This window comes from Cnephaeus nilssonii (genome assembly GCF_951640355.1).
Source record: "Cnephaeus nilssonii genome assembly, chromosome: 17".
NCBI lineage: Eukaryota > Metazoa > Chordata > Mammalia > Chiroptera > Vespertilionidae > Cnephaeus > Cnephaeus nilssonii.
The window spans coordinates 23,469,369-23,485,038 of NC_137088.1; the positions used below are offsets into that span (position 1 = coordinate 23,469,369).

A 15,670-nucleotide genomic window follows, 5' to 3' on the forward strand; every position below is an offset into this window, starting at 1 on the left:
CCCATACAAAGGTTGAGAACTTTGCTATTTTTAACCTCCCTACTGGCAGGACACAGGCAGTCTCTTGGGGTCTCATTACTTCTTAACCCGGCCCTGGGACAGCTCTGGTACCCCCGCCTTGACCCTCAGAGGCACCTGGTGCCACCGAGTTCTGGCTGGTGGGGGTGGTCTGCAGTGTGACTCACATCGCTGGTCAAACCCCAGCCCCCCAGTGTGTCTCTTTCTAGATCATTTTCCTATCCTTTATGAAACAGATCAATAAAGTGACTAAAAAGCAAATTAAAATTCAATGATAGTACACTTTTTTTTGGTGAGAGAGAGCGAGAGAGAGATTGATTGAGATTAGAAAGTGGAGAAGACTTTTCTCCTGAGAGAATCTGGCTAATTTCTGATGCTTCTCCCCCTGCAGCTTCCTTATCGGCTGCCCTGCACATGCTCCCTTCTAGTCACCTGCTTTGCTATTCCTTGGAAGAACAGGCATTTGTTGGGTTTTGAGTGAGTGTGGGAGTGTATTTGACTGTGCTCGTTAATTTGTGTACACACTCTCGCATAGCCATGCCACTTATTACTTATTTGTCTCACTCATGCGGCGGCCCAGACCCACTCATCCTGCATCACCCTCGCCCCATCTAACTAGTCCCTTTACTGGCACCACCGACCTCCGACCTCCGGCTGGACAAGGGCTCCCTCCCACACTCCCGTCCTGTCCTAGTTCCCTCGGTTACCTCCGCAGCCCGAGGCTGTATTCTAGGGCAGCAAGTACTTCCTTGTCCACCTTCTCAAAGGAAAGCACTCCTCTCGTCCTCGGAATCCCTCTGAACTACAGCTCTCCGCATTATCTGAGAGATAATGGTCCCTCTTCCTAAGGTCATGACTGTACTTGAGGCTTGCCTCCTCACTTTCTCCATCCTTCATGCCATCTCATCTTTTAATGTCTTCCTCTTCACCTCTTCACTGGATCTTTCCTGTTCCTGGGAACATGGTTCTCTTATTAAGATTTCCCTTGAGCCCTCTGACCCTCTGCGCTGCCATATTCTCTTCTTAAGAGAGAGAACTGCTGAGGCTTCCCCAACTGCCCACCGCCTGGCGGTTCCCTCTGTCCTCCCTGCAGTCTGTCCCGTTGGGCCGTCTGCCGGCAGGGTCCTCGCCTGCCTGGGCTGGAGACCTCTTCTCTATCTTCCTCTCCTCCCTCACTCCCTCTTCTCAGTAACACCAGCACACACGTTTCTATCTCCAAAAAAAATCAACTGCATAGTCCGGAGTCTGAACCTGTTCAAACTGGACACATTTTTTAACAGTGGACCTCTTTATTTTTACTTAATTGTTTAAATGATGGTTAATCTAGTCAGAATGTAAATTAGTGTTTAGAAGTTTGAAATGCTTCTGAAATAATCCTCTCTTGCAGCACTTTGGTGACCCATATCTTCATTTTGTCATTGCAAGATTAAAGTTATGCAAGCAGAACAGCAATTACTTATGAAAAGTAAAATCTTATGCAAATGTTTTAAGCCCAACACAAATGAGCAATTCTTCATATGACTAATAACTATATACCCTATGATAACTGTAAATGTGAGAAACAAGGGATCAGGGCCTCTAAAATAAGCACTGGGATAGTACAAGGGCTGTGTAGGCGGTCAGCAGCAACTATGAAACCACAAGACCATCATTAAAGACGTGGTACAAGTATACAAGGGAACATTGCTCAGCCATAAGAAAAGATGAAATACTGTCATTTGCGACAATGTGGATGCAAAAAAAGCTAAGAACCATATGATTTCACTCATATGTGGGATATAAAACTGAAACTCATAGGCACAGACAACAGTATGGTGGTTACCAGAGGGAAGGGGGCGAGGGGTATAGTAAAGGGAAAAGGGAGCCAAATAGATGGTGTCGCAGATGATTTGACTTTGGTGGTGGGAACACAATGAAATGAAGATGATGTATCTTAGAATTATACTCTTGAAACCTATATAATCTTATTAACCAATGTCACCCCAATAAATTTAATTAGAAAATAAAATAATTGTTATATGCTTCTAAAGATCTTTAAACCCAGAGCAGCACAAACCATTACACACTGGTGATTCTCTGCCCTGCCCTCCAAGAAAAAATCCTTCATAGACAAGACTTCAGTTTTTTAAATACAAGCAAATATATCCCTTACTGAAATCAAATAGAAGAACAACATAAAGCTGCTTTATGTTAGAAATTATCAAACTTCATACACCAATGAAGTTGCAAAGAATTGACAAATCGTTAAATAAAGTTATTTTTTTCTGATAAATGTAGTTTCAAATTCTAATAGTCCACACTTCTCATAGCATTAAATACATGAATTCAATAGAATCGAATACTTAGTAAAAGTCAAATCACAGTCAGTTAATATTGGAGCAGAATGTGAGAACAGATGTCATGGGTAAAATCCGGAGGGTAACTCAATATGCAAACCTGGTGCCATAGGAGGTTACTATCCTATCTGGAAGGTGGAATTCTACGTGAGTAGAATACACAATAACTGAAGAAGCTCTATCGGCTGAACAAAACCCTGTATTCATGTTTGAAGGGCTGAACAGAATGGTTAGGTAACATAATCCCGGACACATGAAAGGTCTCCTGGAAGACAGTTGAGACAAAAAGAAGCAAAGCACCACCAGGCAGAGAGGAGGGAGAGGGAAGTCCTACCAGAAGGATGGCTCATGAAAATCCAACTAAACAGAAACACACAGGGAATGGAGAAGGGGTGGCAGCCAAAGGCCAGGCTGATGGGCACCATCACTTCCTTTCTTCCTCTCTGCTCCCAACCGCCTCCCCATCAGGCTCTGCCCACGAAAACGCTCTGCACACAGCTATGATCATCATCATCTTACAGCTCAATCTCTCTCCCATGCTGCTAGAAAAACAGACAGACAAAAACCAAAGGCTCCCACTGCTCACAAACCGAGCTCAGACTCCCGAGGAAACAGTAAGTTCTCAGCACATTCAATTGTGTGTGACTCCTTTCATCCTGTCCCACTGGAAGGTTCTCGAAGGCAAAAAGGAATCGTGTTCATTTTTTGATAAGCAAGTGCTCTTACAAGTACCTTAAAACATATTTATCAAATGAGCAGATGATTGAATGAATGACTTTTCTATAACATTGCCAAAATGGGTGGGTAGATGACCTTGTGTGGAAGTCAGAAGTTTAGATTTGATTCAACAGACTCTCCAGCAAGCTTCTAGATATTCTGTGTAGGGGAGTGGAATGATAAAAATACTGTTTGAAGTAACTTGTTTGAGTTGTGGCTGTAGGGAATATTACCCCAGAAGTAGAAAGATCATTTTGCTAATAATGTTTTGCTATAAAATGAGTAAAACGAGATGAGATTTTTGTCTGTTCATTAGTCACTAATGTGTATATTCCTTCAAAAACATCAACAAAGAAAAATGTATCTTTAATGTATTTTAAATGAGTTCATTCTGATATGAGAGACATATTTTTCAGGCTAGGTGTTATATTTCTTAATTTTAAAGAACAGCAACCAAAAACCTTAGAAATTAAGGACGGATATTCTTATTTATGAACTAGAGGCCCGGTGCACAAAATTCGTGCGGGGGGGGCGGGGTGTCCCTCAGCCCAGCCTGCACCCTCTCCAATCTGGGACTCCAGGACTGCTGGCTCCCAACTGCTCGCCTGCATGCCTTCCTGATTACCCCTAACCGCTTCTGCCTGCCAGCCTGATCACCCCTTAACCACTCCCCTGCCATCCTGATTGATGTCTAACTGCTCCCCTGCCAGCCTGTTTGCCCCTAACTTCCCTCCTCTGCCAGCCTGATCACCCCTAACTGCCCTCCCCTACAGGCTTGATTGCTCCCAACTGCCCTCCCTTGCAGGCCTGGTCCCTCCCATCTGCCCTCCCCTGCTGGCCTGATCGCCCACAACTGCCCTCCCTTGCAGGCCTGGTCCCTCCCAACTGCCCTCCCCTGGCGGCCATCTTGTGGTGGCCATCTTGTGTCCACATGGGGGCAGGATCTTTGACCACATGGGGGCAGCCATCTTGTGTGTTGGAGTGATGGTCAATCTGCCTATCACTCTTTTATTAGATAGGATTATAAATATTCTCCATATTAGAATCTTCCAAACTGACACTCAAACAAAATTTGCCTGTTCTTATTATAGTGCAGAACACTTGATTTTTGGGGTTTTATCACAGCTAAAGGTAGATGGTTTATGTGAGTAAGATTTTCTAGCTTAACACTTGGATGTTAAATTAATGAATTCATCAGCATTTGAAAATGTCAGTGCATTAAAAAGTGCTAAGAGGTAGTAACTGGTGCCTATTCTCCTTTCTAAGAACCCGTTCTACCCCTGCTCGAGCCTCACCCTCCCTACCACGTGCTGGACAGCCGGGATGACAGGAGGGGCTGGCAGCAGGGGTACACAGGCGAAGAGATTAGTGCAGAGGTCCTCAATTGTGGCTGTTCATTAGAAAAATCTGGGAGCTCTGGACCGTTATGACACCTTAAGCCACACTCCAGGCCAATGTCAATACATTTTAAAAGGCCCTCCCCCTGCCCCACCAGATACTTTGTTATCCAGGCTTGAGAACCAGTGAATCAGAGGCAAAATATATGATGCTACTGATTTTACTTTTAAAGGGAAGACAAGCTTTCACTTACCTGCCTTCTGACAGTGCACAATCTTTTCATACACAGCATCTGCATTTTCAAGCAATGCCTTGAGGGACTGCATCATCTGCAAAGGGAACATCCAGACAGGAGTTACACCTGACAGCGACACACCAGTCTGCACATGTGCATGAGGCTCCTCCCCCAAAATCAGACCAAGGCTCTTTCCTCTGACTTCCCACTACTCAAGTTCAAATGTGTTTGCGAAAAATGATAAAATCACGCATCACTGTGAAATGGTTTAAGCAACCATTTCAGGTAAGTTTCAGGTATAGTTAGGCTTGTACAACACTGAATTTGAAACTGGAGCTAGTATTGAACTAAGGTCATTTCAGTGTGAAAAACTACAAATAAATATGTGCACACAGTGTTTAAAATCATATTTTCAGTCATTCATTTAAACAAAACCCTCCACTCCATCTTACAGGCAGTTTCAACACCTACACACCTTACTCTTTTCAGCCCAAATGCCTTCATCTGGAGATCAGTGTAAAATTTACGAGGATCAAAAAACAGCTTCTATTTGATGCATCACTAATGATGAATATTTTTAATGTTCCTATCAACGATTTTAAAATATCTAATCTTGAGTTCTTGTTCCAAATTGTATATGCTTGCTTTAGCTTTAAGAGCCAAGCTTGAATAAAAAAGGGATTTGGGCACAGTTGATCAATCATTTTACTCACCAAAGTATTGGGGAAAGTAATCGTTTTGGCTCTAACATTACTATGGAAATGGGATAGCCAGATTCAGCTCTCCTGGCTTAAGTGGGTATAATTATTGATGCTTACCTTAAGGGTAGATTCTAACTTTTTGTACTTAAATATTTTGCATTACAATATTACTCATCTATATTTCATGACATTCTAAATAACAAATACCAATCCATCATTCTTTATTCCTTTAAATTCTGCGTTGTTTTTCTTTATAGTATTTATCACTGGCTGCCACAGTAATTGTTTCATAGAAACAAAATATAGGTTGGATTATTTATATAACTCAAAGAACACCATATTTTGATTGATTGCACTTATTTAAACTAAAGCATAATCAATATGCCTCTCAAGAAGTGCACCAGATTCTTAAAGTCAGTCACACAGCATTTATCAACTTCCACTGTTGCAAGAAAATTATTGCGAGCACCCGAAGGTTTCATACCGGCAGCCCTGAGGAGGAACTAGGGACACAGTGACCTACAGGACACAGACCATATTCAAGGAGTTCACAGCCCAGTGGTGGGGCTTGCACTTTGCAATTTAGCGCTTTCACATTCACTCTTCAAGATCTGAGTCATTTCTGTAAATTAAAATAGTCTATTTTACAGCTTGACATATTGAACAGGCAGTGATGAAAATGAATAGTCAAGAACTCAATTATACTGATATCAAGTCATTTGTACTATTACATAATTCGCATACTGAAAAGGTTCATCTCGTCACTGGTAACCTTTTCCAGCTTTGATGTCAAGCCAAATGAGAGATATAAAGAAGCAAGAACTTATTCAAGCAAGGATGGTGGCTGTCACAGCTCAGTATCAAAGAACTGGCGACTGTGCCTCCTTCATTCGACTAGAAGAAAATTAAAAAATAAACACGAGCGATGAAATGAACCTGGTCATGGCACAAATGGGCAGGACAGGAGTGGTAACAGGGGGAGTGGAAGAAAACCAAGCAGCAGCACTAAGCACAGGCTCAGGCACACAACCTGTGGGGGAAAGGTGTTCAAAACAGATTTACACCCAGGGTGGAGCAGGGGCAGAGAGAGTCAAGATTTATACATGTTCAAATCCTGGTTCTGCTATTCATCAGCTGTGTCATCTAGGACAAGATATTAAACATCACGGAGCCATAATTTCCTACCTGTAAAGTTGCGAGAATTAAATGAAATGATGCAAGGGACTAGCACAATGAAGACACTGTGACTGGTTAATGTCACAGCTGACTCCTCATTTACCCAGGGGTCTGGCAGAGCATTTTCTGGTAGCCCGATATGAGCTGGATGAGTATGACTTCCTTTCAGATGTTCACTGGCAATGCTTCAAACACGCATCACTCATTTTAGTTTTACTTAAAAAGCCTGGTTGATGAAGCTCCAAAAAACAACCAAGTGCATTCTTCTTCTTTTTATAATCCTCACCCGCGAATATTTTTTGATTTTACAGAGAGAGAGAAAAATCTTGATCGGCTGCCTCCTGCACTCACTCCGACTGGGGATTGAACTCGAAATCTAGGTATGTGACCTGATTATGAATCAAACCCACAACCTTTTGGTTCATGAGACAATGCTCCAACCAACTGAGCCACCTGGCCAGGGCTGCACTATTATTTCTGAAAGCATCTTCCAGTTTACATTACCACCAAAGGTTAAATAATTATGCACCTTTTAGCTGTAAAATACAGGCAAGGCTTAAGAAATGCACATCCATCAAGGGGCTGGACAGGGAAGTTCATGGCCTCCTGTGCTCTGTAATACTTGGAGGATCCGTCCTTTGTTCTTGGGACAATCATCTTCTGAGGCCGTGTAAGTGGGATGCTGAGCTAAGTGCCGAGAATAAATAAAGAGCTGCTGGCCCAGGACTATGAGCAAACAATAGTCACTATAGCATGTGGCATTGTCATTGTCATTGACAACCATGGCAGGGTGGTGAGAGATTTAATGGTGGTGTCCTGGTGTCCATGGTGATGTTCCTTTTGTGGCTTGGACTTCAATACAGAAGTTCTTCTCCCAATAATGGGAGTGAAAAACATCCCCTCCTGCCCCGTTCTAACTTACGAGCGACATATAAAATATGAAGATGGCTAATACACCAGGTGGAGAATGCACGCATAGTGAAAATCCAGTCCTCTCAGGTTTGTGAGTAAACAGCAGCAGGTATTGGCAGAGTATGTGTGTGTGGGGGGGGGGGGGGAGGGGGGGCAGCGCGGGGGAAGCAGAGGTCTAGGGGAGAGTTCCAGAGGGAACCAGCCTAGGAGAAAGTAGGCATATGGCTAGCAAAGCTTAGACCAAGCAGGAAGAAACATCCAGACCTTAGCAAAAATGATTCCTTTTGCCACACCTGTTATTAAATGTTTTCACCACTTCCTTTGGGAGTAGGTACTGTCAATTTTTGTCTTTTTATAACTTTAGCATATATATTTATAGTTAGGGTGCATACTTATAATTAAATGAACGTATGGCAGTTTGTAGTTCTTGTCCATTGCATGCATTCATGAAGCCTCAACTCTTGCATCATTTCTGTAAGTTCTTCCCGAGTGAAAGAGCCCCTCTAGCTATTCTTACGGGAATTCTCTGGACTGTGAGCTCCTTCCTGCAAATGTGCTAGGTAGGTGAAGGGTCCAGCATGCTGAGTGGGCAGGGCCGGGCAGTGGGCTCTCCTGCCTGCCAACCGGCTATGTCTTACTTCATTCAGCTGACAATGAATGAATGTAGAGCAGCACATAGTACTGAGGACAACAGGAACATGATGGGGTGCCGTTAGATCTCGTGGGGAACGATCTCTGTCTGGGGCTGCTTCTTTATAACAAGTTATGATTACAAATAGTACAAGTGTTGGCTGAGTGAGTCAAAACGAAAGTAATTCAATGCCTCCTCTGCATCAGATACATACTTGCTGCATCTATTTCACTGAATACTCACCAAATCCCTGGGAGGTGAGTATGTAGGGTGTTCGTTTGACAGACGTGAACACTGAAGACCTGAGACTTAAGCAACTTTCCCAAGGTCATCTGGCATTCAGGACAAAGGAACTGTAACTAGTCAACATGGAACTGGTATTCCCCTTGACCTCAAAGCCCCTGCTTTTCCCACAGCACCACGACAGACCTTGACATATGAGTGGCAACTGCACAAGAAGAGGGAAAGCACTGCAACCAGAAAGATGTGGAAAAGGAAGCTTAGTAACTTCCGAGAGGTACTGCGGCCCCTGTGAAAGACCGTACCTACTGAGAAGGGCTCCTGGTAACTAACGGGGCTCAAATTTTAAAGACAGAGCCTCGCAGCCATTTCTACGCAGGGGCCTCTCACACAAACTGCCCTGCAGAGAGAAGCCTGCACTCAGCTGCCTGCCTCCTGCACTGAACTGCCTTCCTGCACTGTGTTTCTGCTACCTCAGCCAGCCCTTAACGTAGTGCCTGGAATCCTATTTCAACCAAGAGGACTGAGACTTTCCCTAGCCAATCGTATGTAACTAACATCTTCCCCAACCAAGCAGAGCACCTCTATTCTGACCAATCAGGAGAGTGTCCTTGGGACCAATCAAACTGGGAGACTCTGGAGTCCTCATTTGCATGAAGGATCAGGGGTGGGGACTCCTGTCTTTATAAGTCAATTCCCCTCGGCTCAAAGAGCTCACTTTCCCTTTCCACCAAAGATTGGAGATTGTTTCCCTGCTGGAGCTGAAACAGTGAAGATGAAACACTGAAGGTGTCTTGCCCGAGCAGAGCTGTCTAGCCGGAGAGGGCCTGGCTCCAAGGCTTCCAAACAGCCATGCTGCTTCCCAGGAGATGTCACACTGCTGAGCTGTTCCACGGCCAGGCTGCCCTCACAGCCGTGCTGGATCACAGTTGAGCTGTGTGCACTGAATCAAGTTTCTTTCTTCGTTGCAACCCCAAACTGGGGATTCCTGTTGGTGTTGAATTGACGCCAGTGACCATGGGTTGACGGTACTATACAGTATGTTAGTGTCATCTCAACTACTGACACTGTCCCAGAATTGTTTTTAAATAATATTTCTATGAAGTACTTGGGAAACCATTTTTTTAAAAATGACAACAATAAACAATTTGCTCTGGCTGGTGTGGCTCAGTTGATTGAGCATTGTCCAATGTACCAAAAGGTCGTAGGTTTGATTCCTGGTCAGGGCACACACCTAGGTTGCAGGTTTGATCCCAGTATGGCAACCCATTGATGTTTTTCTCTCATATCAATGTTTCTCCCTCTCACTCTCTCTCTCTATAAACATCAATAAACTAATAAATAAACAATGCACTTGGCTCAAGAATTCATTATTATAGCAGATAAATCATTTATATTTAATGTAAAACTACTAGAATAAGCATCTCAGACTAGACAAAAACAGACGTGGGGAAGGACATCAAAAGATGAGTCAAAGGGGAAACTGTTTTAAGTTATCTTATTTCCTCGGCATATATTACATTAATATGTCAATACCACGCAAGGCTCATTAGAGTGGTTGGTTTTATCAGCACAATTTGCATAATTGCAAATGGCTTAACTTCAACAATCTCCTTTAAATGCAAGGTATAACTCTTGGCATCACAATCAGGCATCCTGCTGCTTGCCCAGTAACTCACCATGTGGACACTCACACTGCTTATGAAGTACAAGATGCGTTTATGTAACTGTTGCTAATGGAGTTTATATTAGTGTCTAATTACTGTACCTCCCAAATTTCTGGAATAATGCATTAGAAAAAAAAATCTATGGATTTAACATAGATTTGATAAACTCTAACGTAAGATTTTAATGTAGGACTCACCAGATCAAAAGCAGGAAGTAAAGGCAAATAAAAATTCCAATTCATATTTTACTAAGGTTGGAAAGAAACCAGAAATGCCTTTTATAAAAATGCTCTGCTTTGAAAATAACTCCCCATGTTAGTGTAAGGCAAACTTTTCTGCTTGGAGATGTTATGAGCAGGACAATTACTATATTAATATATTTCATATTACTGGATTTCTATAGGCTGCATCTTTATTTTCTGTTTTGAAATTTGCATATCATTTTGGAAAATTCTGTTTTCTGAATCAGCAAGGCCATGGTTTCATGTAGGAACCTTATGTATGATTTTGGACAATACACTAAATCTCCTTTCATCCCAAGAACACAGATTTTGATAACTACAAAAGTAATTTGTCAATAATTTTAAGTCTTTGGGTGAAAGACATTTAGTAATAACAGGAACAATATATTCTAAAGTCTATGTTTTCCCCCTTTGACCCTCATTTTCAGATAGAAAATGCCTCTCTCTTAAGACCTCCCTTTGCCTTTCCCCATCTTCACACCTGGATGCTGCTGCTACTCCAGTACAGCTGTTTCTAAAGAAGCTACAAAATCTGAGAGGTGCTGAAGTTGTTATAAAAGAGAACAGCTAGAGAGCAAAAAGAGCTTGTTCTTACATACAGGTTCTGTGACTGCGTGACACATAACAGGTAAATATCTTCCCCAACTCAAGTACGTGAGCATCATTCTCAAACTTCCCAATGGACTTATAAAAAGGATTCGCCTGGTCCTCACTGAACACCCCCAGAGTGCCAAGTCCTGGGGATGCATGCAGGCCTTGGCTGACAGAGGATGACCAGGCGGCAGGCTGGCAGGTACGGCCTCAGGTACCACCAAGCTCAGGAAAGACCCTGGGAAGACCAAAGCTGGACCTGCCCCTCAGGGCTCCAGGGATGAATAACAAAACAGCAAATGTGAACCAAGGATGGAGGTCTTTAGAAGATGAACTAATTGAATTCAAAGCAGTATTCTACCTCCAACGAGAGGCAGTCATTGGAGGATTGTCACCCTTATGCTACACAACCTTACAAAGCAAGTTGGTTCACTAATGCTGAGAGCAGGACAGAAAATAAGAACAAAATACCCTCAGGAATCTGTAAGCTTCGATGCTTTTTTCTGTGCTCCTGAAAGTAACATCTGAGTTAACAACATGACCTTCTTTTTTTTAAAATATATTTTATTGATTTTTTACAGAGAGGAAGGGAAAGGGATAGAGAGTCAGAAACATCGATGAGAGAGAAACATCGATCAGCTGCCTCCTGCACACCCTCTGCTGGGGATGTGCCCGCAACCAAGGTACATGCCCTTGACCGGAATCAAACCTGGGACCCTTCAGTCCGCAGGCCGATGCTCTATCCACTGAGCCAAACCAGTTAGGGCGACCTTCTTTTTTCTTAACACTCTGCAATAATAATTAGTATGTGAGTGAAGAACTTTAGAATCAAATGCAGAAACACTGAAATTCATAGGGGACATTTTCTTTCACTAAACCTTCCGAGTACATCAAAACCTCTCAAAGTTGAACTACTGGAAGAAAAACCATTTAAAGTTATTGATGAAAAATACAACATAGCTTTTAATACTTGAAAATAATATAAAAATCACACATTTGAACTGGGGTGCGTAAGTTATATGGCTGTGGGGGCTCTTTGCCCAGCTGCGTGCTATAATGAAGCCTAGCCCCCCTTCCCCATCCAAGGCAGCGGCCACAGTGCTGTACAGGGCCGGAGGTACGCCCAGTCATTGATCGCGGTCACCATCCCTTCCAGCAAGGTCACTATGAAAACACGTTTAAATAACAAACCGTTTCCCGAGTAACCTGTCCCAGTTATCTCACTTCTGCTTCCACATTTTCCACTATGCAAATTATAGAAAATTATAGAAAAAAAACCTACATAATGGAAAAATTACAGAAAGAACCCACAGCCCTGACAGATTAAAAAGCACTGCGGAATTACTAACAAACATGAAGAGAGGAGCATATTTTATGTGGGTGCTACCCCATATGGGAACCCACTGCGGCATGAGGAGGAGAGGCGGGATATGAACCAATGTAAAGTATCCTTAAGCTCTCTAGGCATTTCCATTCCCATTGGAGGAAAGTAGGAAAACACGTCCAATTCAACGGATTTCCAGTTTTAACCATTTGCACTCGCTTGCTTTTCTCGATTCCTTTATTCTACTGCTAACCATGTCGAGTCACACTCAACATCCGAGTGCAAAGGGTTAAGCAGAGATGCTCTGTGATCAAAGTGGAATTTCAGAAGGAGGAACAGGGTGAGGGAAGAAATGAAGGTGGGGCCTGAAAGTGGGGAGGGAGCCCCTGCTCTACGAGAGACATGGGAGGCCGCAGAGGGACTGGGGACAAAAGGGTGGGATGGGGAATGTGCAGGAAGACAGGGCGACAGAACAGGACTGGGTGGTTTATGTGCTGTGGGCACAGGAAAGAGCCAAAGACACAGAGGGTCAGCTGGGCAGATAAGGAAAACCAGAGCCCACCCACCAGCTGTAAAGCATCTCACGGTTTACAACGTGTCTGGAACACGTTAACAGCTCCAGGCGGTGGAGCTCCCCCTGAGATGAGCTGAACTGGTGGTTACAAGGGGGCAGCCTTGAGAAAAACCTGCAGCAGCAACCAGGGCCCGTGTGATGCTTGGTTCCGGCTTTGGAAACTGGGAATTCCTGCACCGGGGTTGCAGCTGAGATGAAAGGTCTCCATCTCCAAGGGAGGAATTGTAAAGAGAAGTGAGATTAAAATATCACAGAGGAGCTCCGGAGAATACTAGTGCAAGAGACAGGGAAGTGGTGCGAGAGGAAGGAACAGAACAAGGGTTTACTGATGTGCAAGCAGGGTTTCTGGAAGGGGGTGGGTCTACAGTGTGAGGAGCTCTGGCTTTGGCCACTTGATAATTGTGGAGAATGTAACTGTAGTCTCAACAGTTCTGCTATAATGTGACGAGCATACGGGTTCCTGAAAATCAGTGCGCTATAGAGAAATATGCAAGAAAACCCAGAAGGTTTGTGGGGGAAATGGGGTTAGGGGAACACCATTAAAAATTTTTGCAGTGACATTAAACAAAGACAGGAACTGAATAACAGTGAGAGCACATAGGGCTCCATATATGTTAAACAGTTAAGGAATGCAAAAATTACTCCAATGAATGTGGCACTTGACCTTGAAGAAGACCTGAAATCTGCTTGTGGAAATGGGTGTCAGAAGTGTTGCAGCTTGTGAGTTACTGTGAAGTGGGAGGCGGACAGTGAGATTGAAATCTGATGAAAAGATGTAACACAAGACATGGATGGGCGTAGCTCCTGACACACTTGGTGAACTGAGTAGCTGGTAGGTGTCTGAGGTGTGAACGAGTACATCCAGTTCACCAAGGTGCTATTTGCTGTGTCCACTAGTGTTTCTTGTGGTCAAAACTGTGGATAAGCACCCACAACATTTGCCTCAGGCTAAAATTGTTCACTAATGTGTCATTCAAATAAATCTGCATTTTCAAAACAAGTGTTGTAGCAGAACTGACTATAAAAGGGAGAGTATTGCAAAATATTTATGAGGGTTGTTTTTTTTATTTTATTCTCCTATGCAATTATACTGGGAAGTATAAACTCTCAGTTCCAATCATATTCCACCTAAGTATGGTTTTGGCATCATATAAGCCTGCCTCAACACCGTCTCAACTATTTTAACAATTGTTTCTTGCCAAAGGATAGATGCCAAGTGCTGTATGAATCTGGAGTGAATTATGAATTTTGAGTGACCCGGGTCCAGATCCAGGAAGCCAAGAATTCTCTAGCTTTTCAAAATGCTCTAACTTCTCATAAAGTTCACTTCAGGGCAAGGGTGGTATGTACCTACAGGATGCATGTGGTTCTCCTGGGACATCACTTTCATCTAAACACTGGTGCCATCTGAATCTTATGCACTACATTCCAGATAAAATCCTGTAAAGCAACATCTCATCTTATCTGTAGGTGTCTAGTTGAGTTTTCACAGGACCAAAAACCTCCTCTACCACAATCAATGTGTCCATCTATAATTTCTCACTCTAAGTTAATATATTGCCATATTTACACATGTGGAAAGGGCTGCATTTCACAGAGCAAATTTCAAGTTTAATTAAACTGCAATTTCTGAGGTGAATCACCATGAAAAGATAAAGACATTATGCAAATTATGTGCAGAGTAATATGGCTCTCTCCTGTTCTCACCCAAATCACCACTTGGATACAATGTAAAAGTCATAAAAATAAATAGAACCACGTAGTCAGGTTCTTACCCTCTACCAGCTGCACTGGCGCTCAGCGCATGTGGATGGACTGAAAGTTTACACTTATGGGTGCTTCTGAGAGGCACTTCCAGTGTCAGCCACTAGAAGTCCTTAGCAACACACAGTTGTTAGGCTGGAGGAGAGGAGAAAGGAGCAAAGAGAGAAAACACCACCAAGAGGAAATTGGGGGTGGGAGAGAGCACCAGGTGGGGGAATAAAAGAAAAAACAAGTGACAAAATCAGAGGCAGAACTTAGAATGCACCATGGACTTATCCAAAGATAAATTTTAAACCAGATAAGGCATTTTTATATCCTGCAGACAACTGAATAAGCTATAAGGCCATGACCAAACCCTTATTCACTCACATTTCTAGATTAATCGGAGTTTAGCATAACTAGACGTCTCCATATGTTCCCAAATATATTTAAACAGACCAGGGGCTGGAGAGCTCCATCCTGTGCACCAGAGCTGGAGGGAAAGAGAAAAGTGCTCTGGAAAAAACAGGGGTTCCTGTTACCAAAAGATTAGTCATGAAGTCAGTGCACAGGTTTAAAATATTCACCCTCCTGTAAATGGTTGGCAAGGTGTTAAACTTCTGAACAGTGTTAGTTTCACCGAGTACACAGAATTTCAAAAGGCCGAATAGAATTGTGGTTGATGCTGTACTATTTCTGGTCCCGTACAATACAATATTCAGAGAAAACATTTTTGTTTCCCGTGAAAATTGAAAAACAAAACAGAACCCAAACTACCCTAAAAAGGAACTCCAATGCAATTATAAAACTATCCAGAAAAATGATACAATAATTCCTACCAGCTCCTGTGCAGGTATCTATATCATGTTGTGCTTTTCTGTGTGGGGAGCATGAATACAGTAAGTTAATTATAATAACCCTGTTATTTCTCCTTTTTATGACCAACCTCATAGGATCGGACGTCTCCTTAGGGAAGCATGTGGGGTGCCACGTGTCAGTTTCTACATGATTACTGCGGGAGGCCTCACGCGACTCCCCCACACTCAACAGGTGACTTCGTAGCGCGTGATGAGTTGTGCTCCATGGTTACCTGATGGATGTGGCACACACATACCCATCCTCTCTGGGGCCTTTGGCCATGTCGGCCTCCTAACGTTGTAAAATGCTTCTCTGCTTTTCTAAACTGTAAGACCATGTGCTTACATCACATCTCATACCATCCCAG

At 43.1% G+C, this 15,670-nt stretch overlaps 1 protein-coding gene across 2 annotated transcripts in view; it reads right to left on the minus strand.

The window, feature by feature from the left end:
• The window catches only part of PLCL2 (phospholipase C like 2), a 163,198-nt gene that overhangs the window by 27,098 nt on the left and 120,430 nt on the right, over positions 1–15,670 (minus strand). For both annotated transcript variants that reach the window (XM_079795351.1, XM_079795352.1), the window contains exon 5: positions 4,663–4,738. In XM_079795351.1, the coding sequence (XP_079651477.1) occupies positions 4,663–4,738 (76 nt within the window). The remainder of the gene's footprint in view (positions 1–4,662; positions 4,739–15,670) is intronic.